This window comes from Perna viridis, chromosome 1 (assembly GCF_037379345.1).
Source record: "Perna viridis isolate PV_CMFRI_1.1 ecotype Kerala chromosome 1, ASM3737934v1, whole genome shotgun sequence".
Taxonomy (NCBI): Eukaryota; Metazoa; Mollusca; class Bivalvia; order Mytilida; family Mytilidae; genus Perna; species Perna viridis.
In genome coordinates, this window is record NC_142445.1 from 37,085,939 (window position 1) to 37,101,639 (window position 15,701).

General features: G+C 32.1%; 1 protein-coding gene across 5 annotated transcripts in view; it reads left to right on the forward strand.

Moving 5' to 3' along the window:
• Positions 1-15,701, forward strand: part of LOC148628592 (inactive tyrosine-protein kinase transmembrane receptor ROR1-like) — a 138,940-nt gene that overhangs the window by 26,369 nt on the left and 96,870 nt on the right. For 4 of the 5 annotated variants that reach the window (XM_088590643.1, XM_088590662.1, XM_088590673.1 and 1 more), the window contains one exon: positions 9,092-9,402. In XM_088590643.1, the coding sequence (XP_088446769.1) occupies positions 9,399-9,402 (4 nt within the window). In that variant the 5' untranslated portion in view covers positions 9,092-9,398. Of the gene's footprint in view, positions 1-1,659; positions 1,992-9,091; positions 9,403-15,701 lie in introns of those variants that run through there. The other variant, XM_088590632.1, reaches the window with a different exon arrangement.

Sequence of the window (15,701 nt, forward strand, 5' to 3'; positions counted from 1 at the left end):
TATTCCAGACAAAGTAATTTATTTTCATGATCATTTCCATTTAAGAGTGATGTTTTTTTTCTTCAAAAATCCCATTTTTATTGGATTGGTGGTAGACTGTAGGCTTTTTTACTCAAGGACCTTACACAAAATATCATCCTTGGTAGGTATTTTTTCATAATGTAAAAACTTCGGGGGCAGATCCAAGATTTCAGGATTGGGTATCTGTAAAAAGAAAATGTATAGTGAAGCTAGACAAGAAAATTTTTTGGGTAGAATTTATGAAAGATCAGGATATCATACCAAAAATGTTAACTTTTTTCCAAGTTTAGTCGAAGTACAACAGATCCTAAACTTTTGGGAAAAGACCAACATCAACTTAAATCTGTTGTTGGCTTGTACATATTCTACTCTATCAAGAGTCAATTTGAAGTTGAATCAGGTATTACGATGGTCAGAAAGTATTAAAGAAGTGGGGCTACAAAGGATATTGTCAGCCCCAAAATGTAAAGGTCAACTAAATGTTTTCATATCACATGATTGAATGAGGAATACATTCGAAAAAATAATTAAAAAAAAACAAGTGTCAAGTTCTGGAGCATTAAAGCATCATTTGAACAACACAGTATTAGCTGTTTTCAAAGAAATTTCAAAAACTTCAAATTTTCAGATACTTCAGATGCAAATTCATGCTTTACCATTTTAGAAACTTCAGAGTATTCATATATTCCATTTAACTCATATTTATAGATTTTTAAAATAGATGATCACAAAAAAAAAAAAAAAAACAGAAAAAACAGTGGAAATGGTAAAATAAGCAAATTCATGGTTCATTTCACTGACTTGTTCATATTCTAGCAACCATGACTATTTTATATTTGAAAAAGTAGTCAAGAAAACCAAGATTCAAAGGGAAATTAAAAGAATGTAATCAAAGGACAAAGACCAGACATGCGAAAACAGACAAACACAACGAAGAACATAAAATAACAAAAAGAAAATCATGCAAAGTAGCATAAGCAAATGAGCAACTCAGACTCCATCACAGTCAAACTTAGAAATTTTACTATTTATGATGGCTTTATGGCCCCTACACCATTGTGCTTATTATATTGTGTGATATGCCAAGGTCAAATCAGCAACAGTTTATTGCAAAGGTGGTGAACCTTACAATAGTGACATACAAATTGATCTGTATATGAGAAATGAAATTACTTGAGTTTTCTAACTGCATAGTGAAATCAAGCACTCATGTTATGGCAGTCAGTTATGAAATTAATGGTTTATTAAAAATTTTCAATACATTTGATTTATAAGACTTTACACTTTATCAAAAAAAGTTTATGTGTAGTGTTGATAAAGATCAAATTATAGAAAAAAAACTTGAACAATATATATTTAGAATTTTAATTTTGATTTTTTTTCAAGTGCACCTGTAAAATGTAAATCAATGAAAGTAATGGTCCAAATTTTGGTGCCATAAACACTGACTATGTAATCTTGAAATTGACACCAAGGTAAATGATGAGTTTACTATCAAGGTACAAACAGGTACAACATTTAGTACAGTATTTGTCAAGCTCTCGGTCTCTACCCTGTTATTATCATTTTTATGGACAAAACCTTTAATATTTTCTGTCCTATGGTTTAAAACACATGACAAACACCATTGCTTTATAGTGGTATAGATTGGGTGGATCTGGATGTCGGATTTATTGTGATATTGAAATTTGGTGATCAATTTCAAATTTCATAATTAAACATTGGTTTGAGCAAGGGGGTGGATTGTATATGTAATTGATATTGAGTGATAGATTTCATTTTTTCCATTGGAATATAGCTGTTGACATAAAAAAAAAAATAGTTGATTTCCAGATTTAATTATATTTGAAATAAAGCAATCATTTCACTCTCATATTGGTTCTATTGAAGAGCTAGTGTAAAGGGAATACACAACTTCATCATTGTGTCAAAAGGAGAGCTTTAGCTTTGATGTTTTTCTCAATCGTCAGGTAAGGTGCAATTACTTTATAAAGCAGAAAAATTGAACAAGACATATTAATCAATGTTAATCAGTCCTTTGATAATGCATTATGTGGTTCTATTCAACTCCATCATATAGTATTACAGAGAATTTGAGACTTGATTATGATGAGTTAATTATTTTTCTGTATATTGAACAAAAAGAAATCAGGTCTTGGAACTTATAAAAATCTGTTGCATCATTTTGCGTCAAATGATTTTTAATGTTTTTATCAAGTCATTGTTGAATAAAAGATTTGTTTGCTTGAGTAATTCTATATTTATCTTTGTATGGGTACTAAGTATTCTCATCTTTGATGAAGCTAAGTACATTGCTAATTTCTGTTTATATATAATGGTATTAGATTTCAAGGTATTCACCTATTTTCTGTATTTTATACCGCAATAAATTCAACAAGTGTGAGGTATATTGGAATCACCAAATTTCGCTGCAGTTAAATTCAAATGTGATATGTGACTTAATATGTTGTCATATGTTGTAAGCCAATTCAGTTGCTCTTTGATATAAACTTCCTGTTTTGTAATGATAGAAAAAAAATTCATTACAAAAATCTCCGCTGCCAAAGGATGGATTGATTTCAGATATGGTATGTGGCTGTATATGAATGGGACATACATTGTAACAATGTTGGTTGCTGTCCATAATCAACTTCCTATACAAGTGGGGGTATACGTTAACAGCATAACAAAGTTCGCAACTTCATGTTCTAAAATTCTCAGTTTTATTTGACTTGCATCTTCGATGAGTATACTTTTGTGAAACTCCAGGAGATGGCTGATAACTATATACTCAGTATGTAAATGTGCATGATAAAAGATCATTACAGTCAGATGCTTGCAAGGGCAAATAATTCAACTAAAGGGGTTACATAGGAGTGGGGCAAACCGGTACATGTATCAAGCTCTCAATGTACCAGTATTGTAGAGAATAGTGTGCTTTTTTCTAGGTTGATGTCATCCACTGTGTCATTTACACCCAAACCAGAATTGTATCCAGATTTTGAAAATGTCCAATAGATGAACTTAAATAGTTGTGTGGACAAAATGTCAATGAAACAGAAAGTTCTTACTGAATGTTATATAAGAGGGCACCATCTAGCCTTTAATGTTGAGCAAAAATCAACTTGATCATGCTTGACCTATTGTAAAAAGATATGCTTGCACTTTTTCCTGATCTACTATAGATACCATTAATTAAACTAATGTCCAATTACATCTTATGTTATCATTAAGAACAGGTTAGTTGATAGTGGTACCCTATTATACAAAGGTGATGATTCAAAGAAACCTTTGACTTTCTACGTTATCTATGTGTAGGGGCAATATCTCACAAATTTATGCTTCTGATATGAGAGGAAATTTTGATCACCATCTATATTATCTTAATTGATACAAGACATTTATTCCTCCCTTACTACAGTATCTTTTAATTAAAAGCAGGTTTGGTGAGGAATTTACTAGAAACATGTTTGATATTCAATAAAATTATGATTCTTGGATTAGAATATACACCAAGTAAATTAATATTATCAGTTTTTGGCATTTTGACACAATGTAAACTAATGAATCCCAATATGCACTCATCAGTATTTGCTTTTGTATTGTTGGAAAAGGATTGAGGAAGGATTTATATTTATTTAGTCATATCTATTGATTCATGAAACATCAATTTTGGTATATTAATGTTTTCTTGGAGACTGAATGGCTCAAATCTTTTTGTAGATTTGTATTGGGTGCCAAATATGATGTGTTTATGAAGAAAATAAAAATGACCAAGGTTGAAAAATTTGACTCTGCTGCATGACTGCTCATTAGATTCTAATGAAACTTGATTACAATGCTTCTATTGCACTGTTCAATAATTCTTGTCTCTGGATAGTGTAGGAATTCAGGGGAGATAATTATGATGACAAGGGGAGATAATTACAGAGTAAAACCAGTTTTGTCGGCCAATGAGTTCAACCATGCTGAAGATTTTATCTTCATGTCTTTACACCTTTCAGATAATAAAATACTATCACTCCTCCTTAAAATGTTGGACCATTTTTATGTCACCATGTCTGTTCCCCTACAGAGAAGTGTGAGTTTGCCCTGCGAATTATTGATGCTAGCTTTTACTATTATATAGAAGTGTACAAAATATATAAAATATTACACATCTGTAGAAACTTTTATTTGATTGCATCATGTATAATTAGCAAATTGACTTATACAATTGTTTTAGAGGGAACTTCTTGTTTGGTCATATGTACCAAATAAGTCATAAAATCTTATTAAGTAAACACCAAAGAAGATGTACATGTATATCAAGGTATACTTTTTTCTATGAATAATTTCTGGAAAGAAACCACCAGTTGATTTTCATTGTGGTTTTTGATTGTTGCATGAATGGCATGTGACGAAGTTTAACAGGGATCAGATGGCTGATCAGAGTATTTAAGCAGGTGTACTAAATGGCTAGAAAAAGGGGTGCATTTAAATACCATGTTGAAGTTTAAAGTCTTTGGTCATTCTAATGCATCAGTAATTGTAAAATAAATAATTGTATTACATGGTTAAATTAGATTTCTTATGGGTATAAGGATAAAAAGTACACCATCTCAGTCATGAAAGAAATGAATTGCTTTAAGTTAAAAGGACTTCTAAAGAATTTCTAAAACTTTTAATACACTTAGATACCACATTATTAAATGTACAAAACAGACCAAGCTTGCCCATTTCACTGCAGTGAAAATCCAGTTATCAGAGATTTTTTTAGACTCTTTGAAGGATCTCCCACGCAATCCCACCCACATATTCTGTTATAGTTCAGCCTTCTACGTCTGTGGACTGGAATGAGTTTCATGTGCAGTTTAATTTTCATTTCCCCAGGAGAAAGATTCTTGGAAAAGTTACATACATGTTTGAATAGGTCTAAGTGCTTTTAGACTGGCAGGATTTTTATACAACTGTGCTTTGATAAATATATCATGGTCACTATGGTCTCATGGTGTACCTATGTCTGTCCATCCATATATTGTACAAAAAAATACTTTAAAAAAGAGTAATCAAGGGAACCAAGGTTATAGCGGTAATCAAAAGAATGTAATCCAGGGACAAAGACCAGACAAGGAAAACAGACATACACAACAAAGAACATAAAGTAACTAAAATCATACATACAAAGTAACAAAAGTAAATGAGCAACTCGGACTCCACTAAAAACTGGGAGCATGGACCAGGTGCATCGGTAGGGTAAGCATCCTCTGCTTTTCTAGAAACAGCCGCTGAGTTGCTCATAAAAAGTCAAGTCCGGGGTAGACAAACGAGGGAAGGAAAACTATGACCTGTTGAATAAATCAGTTTTCATGGTGCTGATGGATACACCATAACGATCCACGAGTTCATGATAACGGCCATAAAACTTCTGTAGTGATGACTTCAATCTTGTAGCAACATGACTCTGTTCCAGAAGCCTATTTGTTAGAGTTCTAGCATGATACAAAAAGTCTGCGTAGTTTCGGCAAGCTCTGGCACAACGTATGAGTTGTGATATGAACACTCCATACAAAGGAGCCGAAGGGATGTTGCCACAGATGAAAGGAAAGTTGACAATTCTGAATGAAAAGTCATCACGTTTGTCGTAAAGTTTGGTCAATAGTTTTCCCTTACCATCGATTTCTAAGTGTAGGTCAAGATATGAGGCTGACTTTACAGTGTCTGTAGTATCCTTTATCTCAAGTTCTTTTGGGTAGATGTAATGTATTAAAGGATTTTAATGACTTTTTTGTGATAGAATAGGAAAACATAATTGTTTTACACGAATCTTGATTTTTTACAAATTCTACCCCAAAATTTCACCTAGCCTTTAATTCTGTTTAAACCCCCAACCTGAAATCGTGGATCTACCTCTGAGCATGATGATTTCATATTCAAAGACTAATCTCCTATCACTGACTTACTATCTATCAGCTTTTAGGAATAAAAGGCAATAACACTACCTACAAACAGTCCACAAAGTTAGTTCCATTGTACTGTATTCATTTGAATAAAAAGGCAGAGTTAAGTACATTTGTGAAGCTTGGGTGTTAAACAAGGGGTTAAAAAATTTTATTGCAGTTTGGTTGACCTGCAAAAACCTGTACCCCACACAAAACGGTAGTTAATAGAATTTTTGTTTTGAGATCAATGATTAAAAACTTTTGACAGATTTTTAGCATTCTTACATCAATGGTTAATTAACTTAACAAATTTTAAAGGGAAATTGATATTTTAGTTGCATAAGTAATGGCACTGAATACAGTATTATTCTGACATTGATAGACAAAGAACATTTTCAATATATTTTGCATCTGCATTGTTAGCACAATAAAACATAATTGACTTTTATATAACATCAATGTCATTGTTTTCACTTGGTAATGGATGAAATAAATGATTTCATGGTTTAAAGGGGAGACAACCTAATAATGCAGATGTTACATAAAATTGTCTTTGATCTTTTAATCCTTTCCTTTGTCTGTGTTAAAGCAAGTGTGCAAGTTTCTTTTTAGTTGGAAACTCTTCATAGCTGAGGTAAAAACCCCTACTTTAATAGCTGTAAAGGAATATATACCATTTTTTATCACTCTGATTTTATCAATAAAAATTGAAATAAAGGCATCATATCCCAAATGTAAAGAAATAAATGTTTAAGACATCAACAATGATATAACAAGTCATCCTGTTCCTAACCAGATGCATTGTGCATACAGGTATTCATTATTTGAAAGTAACATTAGATTGAAGTATAAATTTCTCATTCAATGTAAATTGACACAGTACACAAGTACTTTGATTTATTTTGTCCTTTTATGTTGTAAATTTGCATAATCTGATCAGAAGACAGCAAGGTGTTCAGTTTAGAGCGCTAAGGTATTGAAGGAAAGTTGGCATTTTTTATTGAATGGTTCATGATGCCTAATCTATATAAAATTGGTACAGTTTATGCCAAGGTTTGGTAGCTACTTGACAATTCTTTTACTATAATGGATTATAAATTGACTTCAGAGGGTTATTTCACTATAAATTAATGCTAATCTTTGCTACATTTGTCCCATGCAAGACATGTGCATAAATGGGGCTTTATCATAAAATCTGTAACTTTCTAATAGAATTTGTGGGTTTGAGAGTAAAATGAACAATAGAAATTCTATTATGTGGGAATTTAGTACAGTTGAGGTTAAATAGAGTGTGAAGGGCAATAATGATTGTATCTGACATGTATTGTACTCTGACAAATAACATTTAAGGATATAATCATCCAGGGATCAAAATATGATTTATGGCTGTCTTGGGTTTTATTTCTATTAGTATCATTAAATTTATATATAAATCTTAGGTGTAGTCATAATGAACCTGAGGGTAGGCTTTTTGGAACTATATATAGACAGAGTGACCAGAAAACAAAGAAGGTGTCTGAATACTTAGTTGGACAGTTGATATTGTGGCTGATCTAATACATGTTGAAAAGGGGGAGGGGGATACTGACTTGCCTGGGGGAGGGACACTCCAATGATCACATTTTTCATAAAATTTATGTCAGCTTGATTGTATTTATTCCTATTCTATATTTCTACATACCTGTACTACATGTAGAAGATGCCTACTTGCTAATGTAGAAGTCAAGCTTTTAATTGATTAAAGAATATTTTGAATGTAGTACTTATTTTCTGTGTCCCACTGGATCATCTATTGTCATTTGTTTGGTGTTTTTTAATGGATATGTAATTAGATTTTTCCTTTTAAAATTTGGATATAGAAGCATTCAATTACCAATAGCTCTCTTGAGTCGACTTCAAGCATGATATGTACATGTTTAAGTTCTCCTTTGCCATTAAAGACTGATACATGTATATGGAAGCATTAATTGGACTTAATTAGTCATTCTCCCCAATTACAATAACATGTATCTTGGATTGTTCTGATATACTGCTTTTGATTTTGATTTTGACAAATGTAGTCCCCTTTGGCTACTTCTTAAAGAAAACTAGCCCCATAGACTTATGTGTTAAAGAATATCAGCTGTCTCCTGGATAGGGGTGATGCAATCTTTGTGTATTGATCAGTGGCGCTTTTAACAGTTAATGCCTTTTTTGAATATTGGTAGGTGTGGTTTTATAGCATAAATGTAAATATAATTTTTTGGGTTGTGGGTTTTGACTGCCCTACTTGGCACACTTATTGGGTTAATGAGGCAATCTTAAGGTGGACTTTTAAGCATAATTAGGTTAAGTATTGCTAACAATTTAGAAAAAATGGGACAATGGATGACAAAGATAAATAGTCAATTTTAGTATTAAGAACACCTGAGTACTATATTTAGATTCATAATTATTTTTTAAATTCAGGTCCACTATTTTATGCAAGGTTATGATAGGTGGAAAACTTCTTACATTTAAAAGAACATTTTTACCAGATGCTTCCTATATGGGACCATTATGTTTTTATGAAAAACAGTTTGATATTTAATTAAAAGTACATTATGTTTATGACAAAATTACAAAATCAATGCTTACTTGTCTTCCCCATTGAAAAATTGCTGATTGGTGATGACTTTCTGCATGCTATGTGCAGGTAGAGAAAATTAATAATCATATTCAATTAACTCCATAAAAAATATCTCAGTGGATTCAAAATCTTTTCAATGACTGCCTTTTAAGGTGTTTATTTCCGCTGATGCATTTTTCACCCATTGATTCTTAGAATTGGATATCTTTGATGCTGAAGAGAGACTGGAGACAACTTAATGTTTTGGGGGAAATGAAAGTATTGGATAATACAAATTTGTTTTTTCACAATAATTGGATCCGATTGTATTGTTCACCTGCTTGACAAAGTCATCAGCTAACTTTAGCACCACATGTGAGAAAGCTATTTCCATAATCTTAGCATAGAAAAAGTTTGGAGTGGTATTGATTTTACCAGTAGGAGAACAAAAAAGTTTACAGTCGCCCATGTGTTTCTCTATGACTTCAGAATAAATTATAATTTGCACTGTTACTGTTGTGAAATCAGGAGAAAATTAAAATATTTTGTAATTATATTACAGAAAATGACAGGAAAAGTTATGCAGCAGTCAGATTTGTGAGTGACAACCGATGTGAAAACAACAGCAGCTGAGCAGAGATATAAATTCTACCAAGTTTTTGATTACATTGCGGAGCTTTTCTGACTGATGAATGCATGGCAGAAATTTGGAGGAGGCCAGTTGCCATTCGTAGATAATTTTTGCAGAAATTGAGATTGTTTGCTGATGGAAATTTGATTGATTGTAGTGAATACTTGAAACAAATTCAATTTGTGATATAATGTTAGGATTATTGTGTGTATGAAGTGGATTCTACCGAGACAAAAAAATGGGTAAATAATTTTTCTTATTTATTTATCAGGTTGTTTTTTTTTCAAATTGATAATACTGACGTGTTTCATTGATTTATCCATAGTTGAATGGGAGTTTACCTGTCATAAAGGCGAGAAAAATGAAATTACATTGTCACGATGGTTTATAATTTATAACATACACTTTAAGTTGAGAAAGAGTGAGTTATTAAATAAATGATCTCCAGTATTATAGAAAGCTGCTTTATGATTAATTTGATGTAAGTTTCTATAGGCTTGTTTTTTTGACTACATTATGTATTGTCCTTTTTTCTGTTGAATAATGTACCAGGTGTTTCTTCTAAATATTTGCTGAATGAAAAAAAAATATTAACAAATGCTACATTCAAGTTGACAAATGTTATTGTTGGAAATCAACAATTTTGTTTGAACTTTGAAGAATATTTTTCATTCTGTTTGTCTAGTCCAGGCAATTAGTCTGAATCTTAACTAAATGGAGATGGGAGGCTGTAGGTGGTTTTAAGTGAAATTTAGAAATAAATGCTAAATTTCAATGAAAGTAATGAAAAGAACATTTTGGTCTTATTTTGTCTTTAAAATACCACCATGCATGCAAACATTATATGTTTTATTGTATAAACACATTGGAGAGAATATTGGCATCAAAGTAACGATTTAACAGATTAATTTGATGATTTCTTCTTAGTTGTCTACAGAAGTTGGATCATTCAATGATCTTTTTCTCACATAGTAGTGGCATATAAACTTAACGTGAGAAAGTTATGGCTAGAAACATTTTATGTTTATTTTGATATGCTGAAATTGACTGTGTTGGGTAATAATGTCTCAATAACAAACATGCAATACTGAAGGTATGCAGCTTGTTTGGAAAGATAATAAACTTAAAGTAGAATGAAGATTCTTAATTTACAAACCATTTAATGAGGTGTTAGAAGTGGTATCTGAAAAATCAACATGAAGCACTAATCTAATTACAACTCTGGGGTTCAGAAAAGGGGGTGGTTCAGGCATCTTCAAAACTCTTTGAAAATTTTTATTTACGAAAGAAGTAGCATGTTGTTTCTCTGAAATTAACTTTTAGTGAACTTTATGAAAACAGTTGCATGCATTGTGGATTGAAATCAAAGTGCTTGAGTGCTGAAATGTCTTTTATTTAATATGAAGAACCTGTAAGGGTTCCTTTGATCTGAAATATGAAATTTTTGATAACTTTTTGATTAAATTGAAGCGATTTCTCTGGAGATTTAATTGTGATTTGATATAACAGCATGAGGTGTGGAAGTTTGTCCTCTTATCAAATCATTTATATACAGTATAACAATTATTTCAAGACACAAGTTGTATTTGTTATGAATTTGGATTATTGCTGTAACTTGTAGATCCAATCCTTAGCTCTGCTACATAGTTAAGATGCATATAGATTTATTCAGCCTCTCTGTCCATCTTTTTGTTCCTTATACATTTAATGCCTAAATGTTTTTGAAAGGATGGAGTCAGTTCTGTATATTTGCTTCTCATAGTTTATCTCCTTGTTAGGTTTTGATTTATGTTAAAAAAAAAACGGCCCTTCTACCAGGATTCTGTGAAGGTTTTGGTCCCAATGTCTTTGTGAAGGCCTTAGAGCATGCCATTTTTATGGACCTCTGAAGAACCACCATGTTTTTTATTTTACAGATTTGTTAGATGAATGGCTGGTTATATTTAAAGTCAGATAAATGATTTAAAAGGGTGATATTTTTGCTGCTTGTTTTCTACCAAAAGCCAAAAAAAAAAAAATGCTGAAAGAAACTTTCATTGCAGTCAGTGATGCAAACATATTTTCATACTGATGTTCTTGTATCTGTAGTTATCCTTAAGAAGTTTTTCTTGAGTGGTAACTTGCAAATTTCACATCTTAACATGCTTCTTTATTTCCATTCCAATTGTTTATTTGATAATCCACAGATGACTAAACAATACAATTGAGACTATATATTACATGGCACATGTTTTCATTGAAATAAACAGATTTTTTTGTATGTTACTAAAATATTCAGCATTACAGTGAGTTTTCTATTTTTAAAAGTTGTTAAATGTCTATGGTTCTTGCCATAACTTAATTAATGTTATTCTATTTCTTCTGTATTCCTTTCATTTAAATATAAGAAATATGAATGGACCAGCTTTCAACATAGATCTTGTTTTGTATAAATTTAATGCAGTGAGAACATTTTTTCCTTTCTCTGTGTTTTAATATTAAATTTCACATTAATGATATTGTAATGCTATCCTATGTGCATGAGTTCTGTAATCATCTTACCAAATTACTGTGCATCTGAAATACAATATTGCTATTATTTGAACATTTCCTATCATAAAACAGCTTTATAGTCTCAAATAACTCTTGATTTGGTATTGTAATTCTTCATTAAAAACCGTTTGAGATTTAATGTTTTTCTTGTCTACTAGGTGTCCATATTGTATTGGGTCATGGAACAAATGTCTCCTATATTTTCACTATTATGTCAGTGGTGTTGTATTAGTGTTTACTGATGTACTTGGTATCTTCTGGTAGTCAAGATTCTGCATACACTTGGTTTAAAAGTAGAAGAGCCAATTCTGTTATTTTCTTATTGTGGGTATTTTTTTTTGTATTATGAGCAATCTTATTGAACTTTTGTATGCTCTGTTTAGCTCCTCTTGTGAGCTGTTGTCTCATCACTTTGGTCTTGTTTCCATCAGTCTGTCTCCTGTCATCATTATCTTTTCTTCAAAAAGACTTCTCCTCTGAAACTTCTACCTCTCCGTGAATTATTACCAAATTTGATCACCAGCATCCTCAGGGCATCTTCTTTCAATTTCCATTGATAATACATATCATAGCTATTTCTGATCCAATGGGGTCAAGTAAAAAATTTCTACTGATATCTCAAATTTGAAAATAAATGTGCCCTTCCTTCTTCAGCTTGAAGAGCTCTATCAAAGACTCTATTGGACTGAAGTTGTATGCTGACACCTTATTAGAGTTATTGCCCTTGGAAGGTGAAACATGGCCTGTGTATGAAAAATGATGCAGGCATATGATTTATTGTTCTGCTTTATCATATGATATGGCTACCAGACTTTTAATTTTTCCAGGTGAGCAATTCAGGCTCCGAAGAGCATATCATTTGTTATTTTGTCACTGAGTGAATTTATATGTAGACTTGCAAGCTTCTACTTCTACCTACTTCCCAATTCTTGTTTGGTACTTGTAATACACAAGGCTTATATAAACCCAATTTAAAGCTTTAACAGCAGACATGTATCTTTTTATTCTATCTGGTCTTAATGAGCGGTTTAAAGTACTGACACACTGGTAGCTTACTTTATTGTTCAAATGTAATGAGCAACTCTAAGCAAAAAAAGGACTTTTTTAGGAACTTAGAAATTTCTTCCACATTTGAAGACCAATTAAATTTTCTTTATGTCTAGATTCTATCAAAGTTATCACAATTTATTGCATGAAAACAGAATAGAAAATAAATCAGAAATGATTTAATTAGAATTAGTTTCTTTGAAGATTGGAAGGTAACATAGAATCAAACGGGATTGAAGGCCAAAGAAAACATTTATTAACTAATGCAGCCAATTTATTCAAAGTACAATCCTAAATACTTGCAGTTTACTGCTTCCATCTCTACTAAATTGGGGTTACGATCTCGTGCAAGCCCCATCATCTCCAAAACATAATCATCAAACAAGTGGATATTGATTGTGAATAAATATTTTCATAAATGGATGGAATCTTCATGATTGAATGATATTATATACATGGGAATGTGTAAAATTGAGTTTGATTTTTATACAGTTATTAGACCAGAATTATATATTACTTCAAACTATCTTAGGAGGAATGAAAAGTAGGAATGTAAATTCCATCAGAAAATCAATCCATAAAAGCAATGCAGAAATGCAATACCGTTAATTTCATAAAATGATGATTTTCGGTTTTTATGGAGGGTTTATTTATCAAAATGTTTTTTTGTCTGAATCGTGGGTTATGTTGGGAAATCAAGATATTGTTATGTTCAGTGTATGAGTTATTACTTATATTAAGATTTGCCAGTTGGGACTATGAATGATTACCATTTAGCTGAGAGCTCACTTTGGAGTGTAGGATATTTAATGGTCCACAAAATAATGTAGATATAGATACAGATAATTGACGTTATGATCTGTTTATTGGTACCTTTTTTCCATATTTGGGATGTCTGTAGATATATGCACATACTGGTAATTTGATTTTAGGTTTGACTATGAGAGATGGAACTATTTATACCCGAAATAAAAACTTTGTTGATGTAGTACTTTACTGTTTTGGTTGACCATCGGAGAAATGTTAGACTTCTTAGAATAACCTCTCTGCACCTGCTTCAAACATCATCTTCAAACACCACTTTGAAAATACCCATGTCATTTTGGATGAATGATTATTAGCCATTTATGTTTCAGATCGCTACATATTTAAGATGTCGCTAACACTCCTTTCCTGGGAACATGACTTCATAAACATTGAGATTATTTTTTGGAAAAGAAAATTGCTACAATCTGAACTATTTATCAATCATAGCAAAACCAGTATTATATATGACATGATTTGAAGATGATAGGCACTCTTAGCAATGAAATGACATTTGTCATAGTTGTATCACAGATGGTCTCTAAAAATAATTCATTTATCACATGTATAACTCTACTGTCATAAAGAAATAGTGAAGTGTGGCTAGTGCTAGTATTTTTTAATTTTATAATTCACATATATGTCTGTTTCTCACTACCCTACCTACCATAAATATTTTATGGTTATTTTGGAACTGTTAAAGTCTAGATTGATTCCCCATTAACTTTAACTTGAAGAATTAAGTAATTTCCTTACCTATCTATCCTATTTTTTCTAGCTGGTAGTAGGAAACAAGATTTTTTTTTGCCTTAGTTTTCTGGAGAAATTCTGGTTGTATCTTAGGGTGCAGCATTTAGATTTTACTAAGAAATTGGTTCTTTAAACTATACTATGGTTCATTGGCATAGATATCTACCTACATAGTTTTATATATAGGGTTATATCAGGTCAGTATCTCCATTAGGTACATGTATATACCATCCAGTTATATACTTATATGTAGATGATACCCCAAATTTGCTGTCCATGTATAAATTTGAATAAATTTATATTAAAAATTGAAAATCTTAAATTGAAAGATGTAATTTTAAATGTTTTTGACCTTTGATCATCATGGTTGGTCTTGGCAAAGAAGGTTTACAAATGTCTGAAGGCTGATTGGTCTACAAATGTTGGTGTCTATGGAAGGTCAGCATTAGCACTGATGGTTAGTTGGTCTACAAGGCCAGTCATTATGGCAGACACAAGTATATACATGTACTGGTGTCTGTGGAAGGTCAACATTAGTACTTTTGGTTATTTGGTCTACCAGGCCAGTCATTATGACAGACATTGTTGGTTAGTTGGTCTTTGAAGCAAGTCATTATTGGTAGGCATTGAAAAATCTCTTTATCTTACAAGATTGACAGTAGAGGTTGGTCAGCCTGAAAAACTAGTCATGGTGGTGATCTTGAAGTTAAACTTTTGTACCCAGAAGGTTGGATATGAACCTTTGTCCTCTGAAAGTATGAGATGAACCTTTGTCCTCTGTAAGGTTGGATATGAACCTTTGTCCTCAGAAAGGTATGAGATGAACCTTTGTCCTCTGAAAGGTTGGATATGAACTTTTGTCCTCTAAAAGGTAGGATATGAACCTTTGTCCTCAGAAAGGTATGAGATGAACCTTTGTCCTCTGAAAGGTTGGATATGAACCTTTGTCCTCAGAAAGGTATGAGATGAACATTTGTCCTCAGAAAGGTATGAGGTGAACCTTGTCCTCAGAAAGGTATGAGGTGAACCTTGTCCTTTGAAAAATTGGATATGAACCTTTGTCCTCTGAAAGGTAGGATATGAACCTTTGTCCTCAGAAAGGTATGAGATGAACCTTTGTCCTCTAAAAGGTTGGGTATGAACCTTTGTCCTCAGAGAGGTATGAGATGAACCTTTGTCCTCAGAAAAGTATGAGATGAACCTTTGCCCTCTGAAAGGTAGGATATGAACCTTTGTCCTCAGAAAGGTATGAGATGAACCTTTGTCCTCTAAAAGGTTGGGTATGAACCTTTGTCCTCAGAAAGGTATGAGATGAACCTTTGTCCTCTGAAAGGTTGGATATGAACATTTGTCCTCTGAAAGGTATGAGATGAACCTTTGTCCTCTGAAAGGTTGGATATGAACCTTT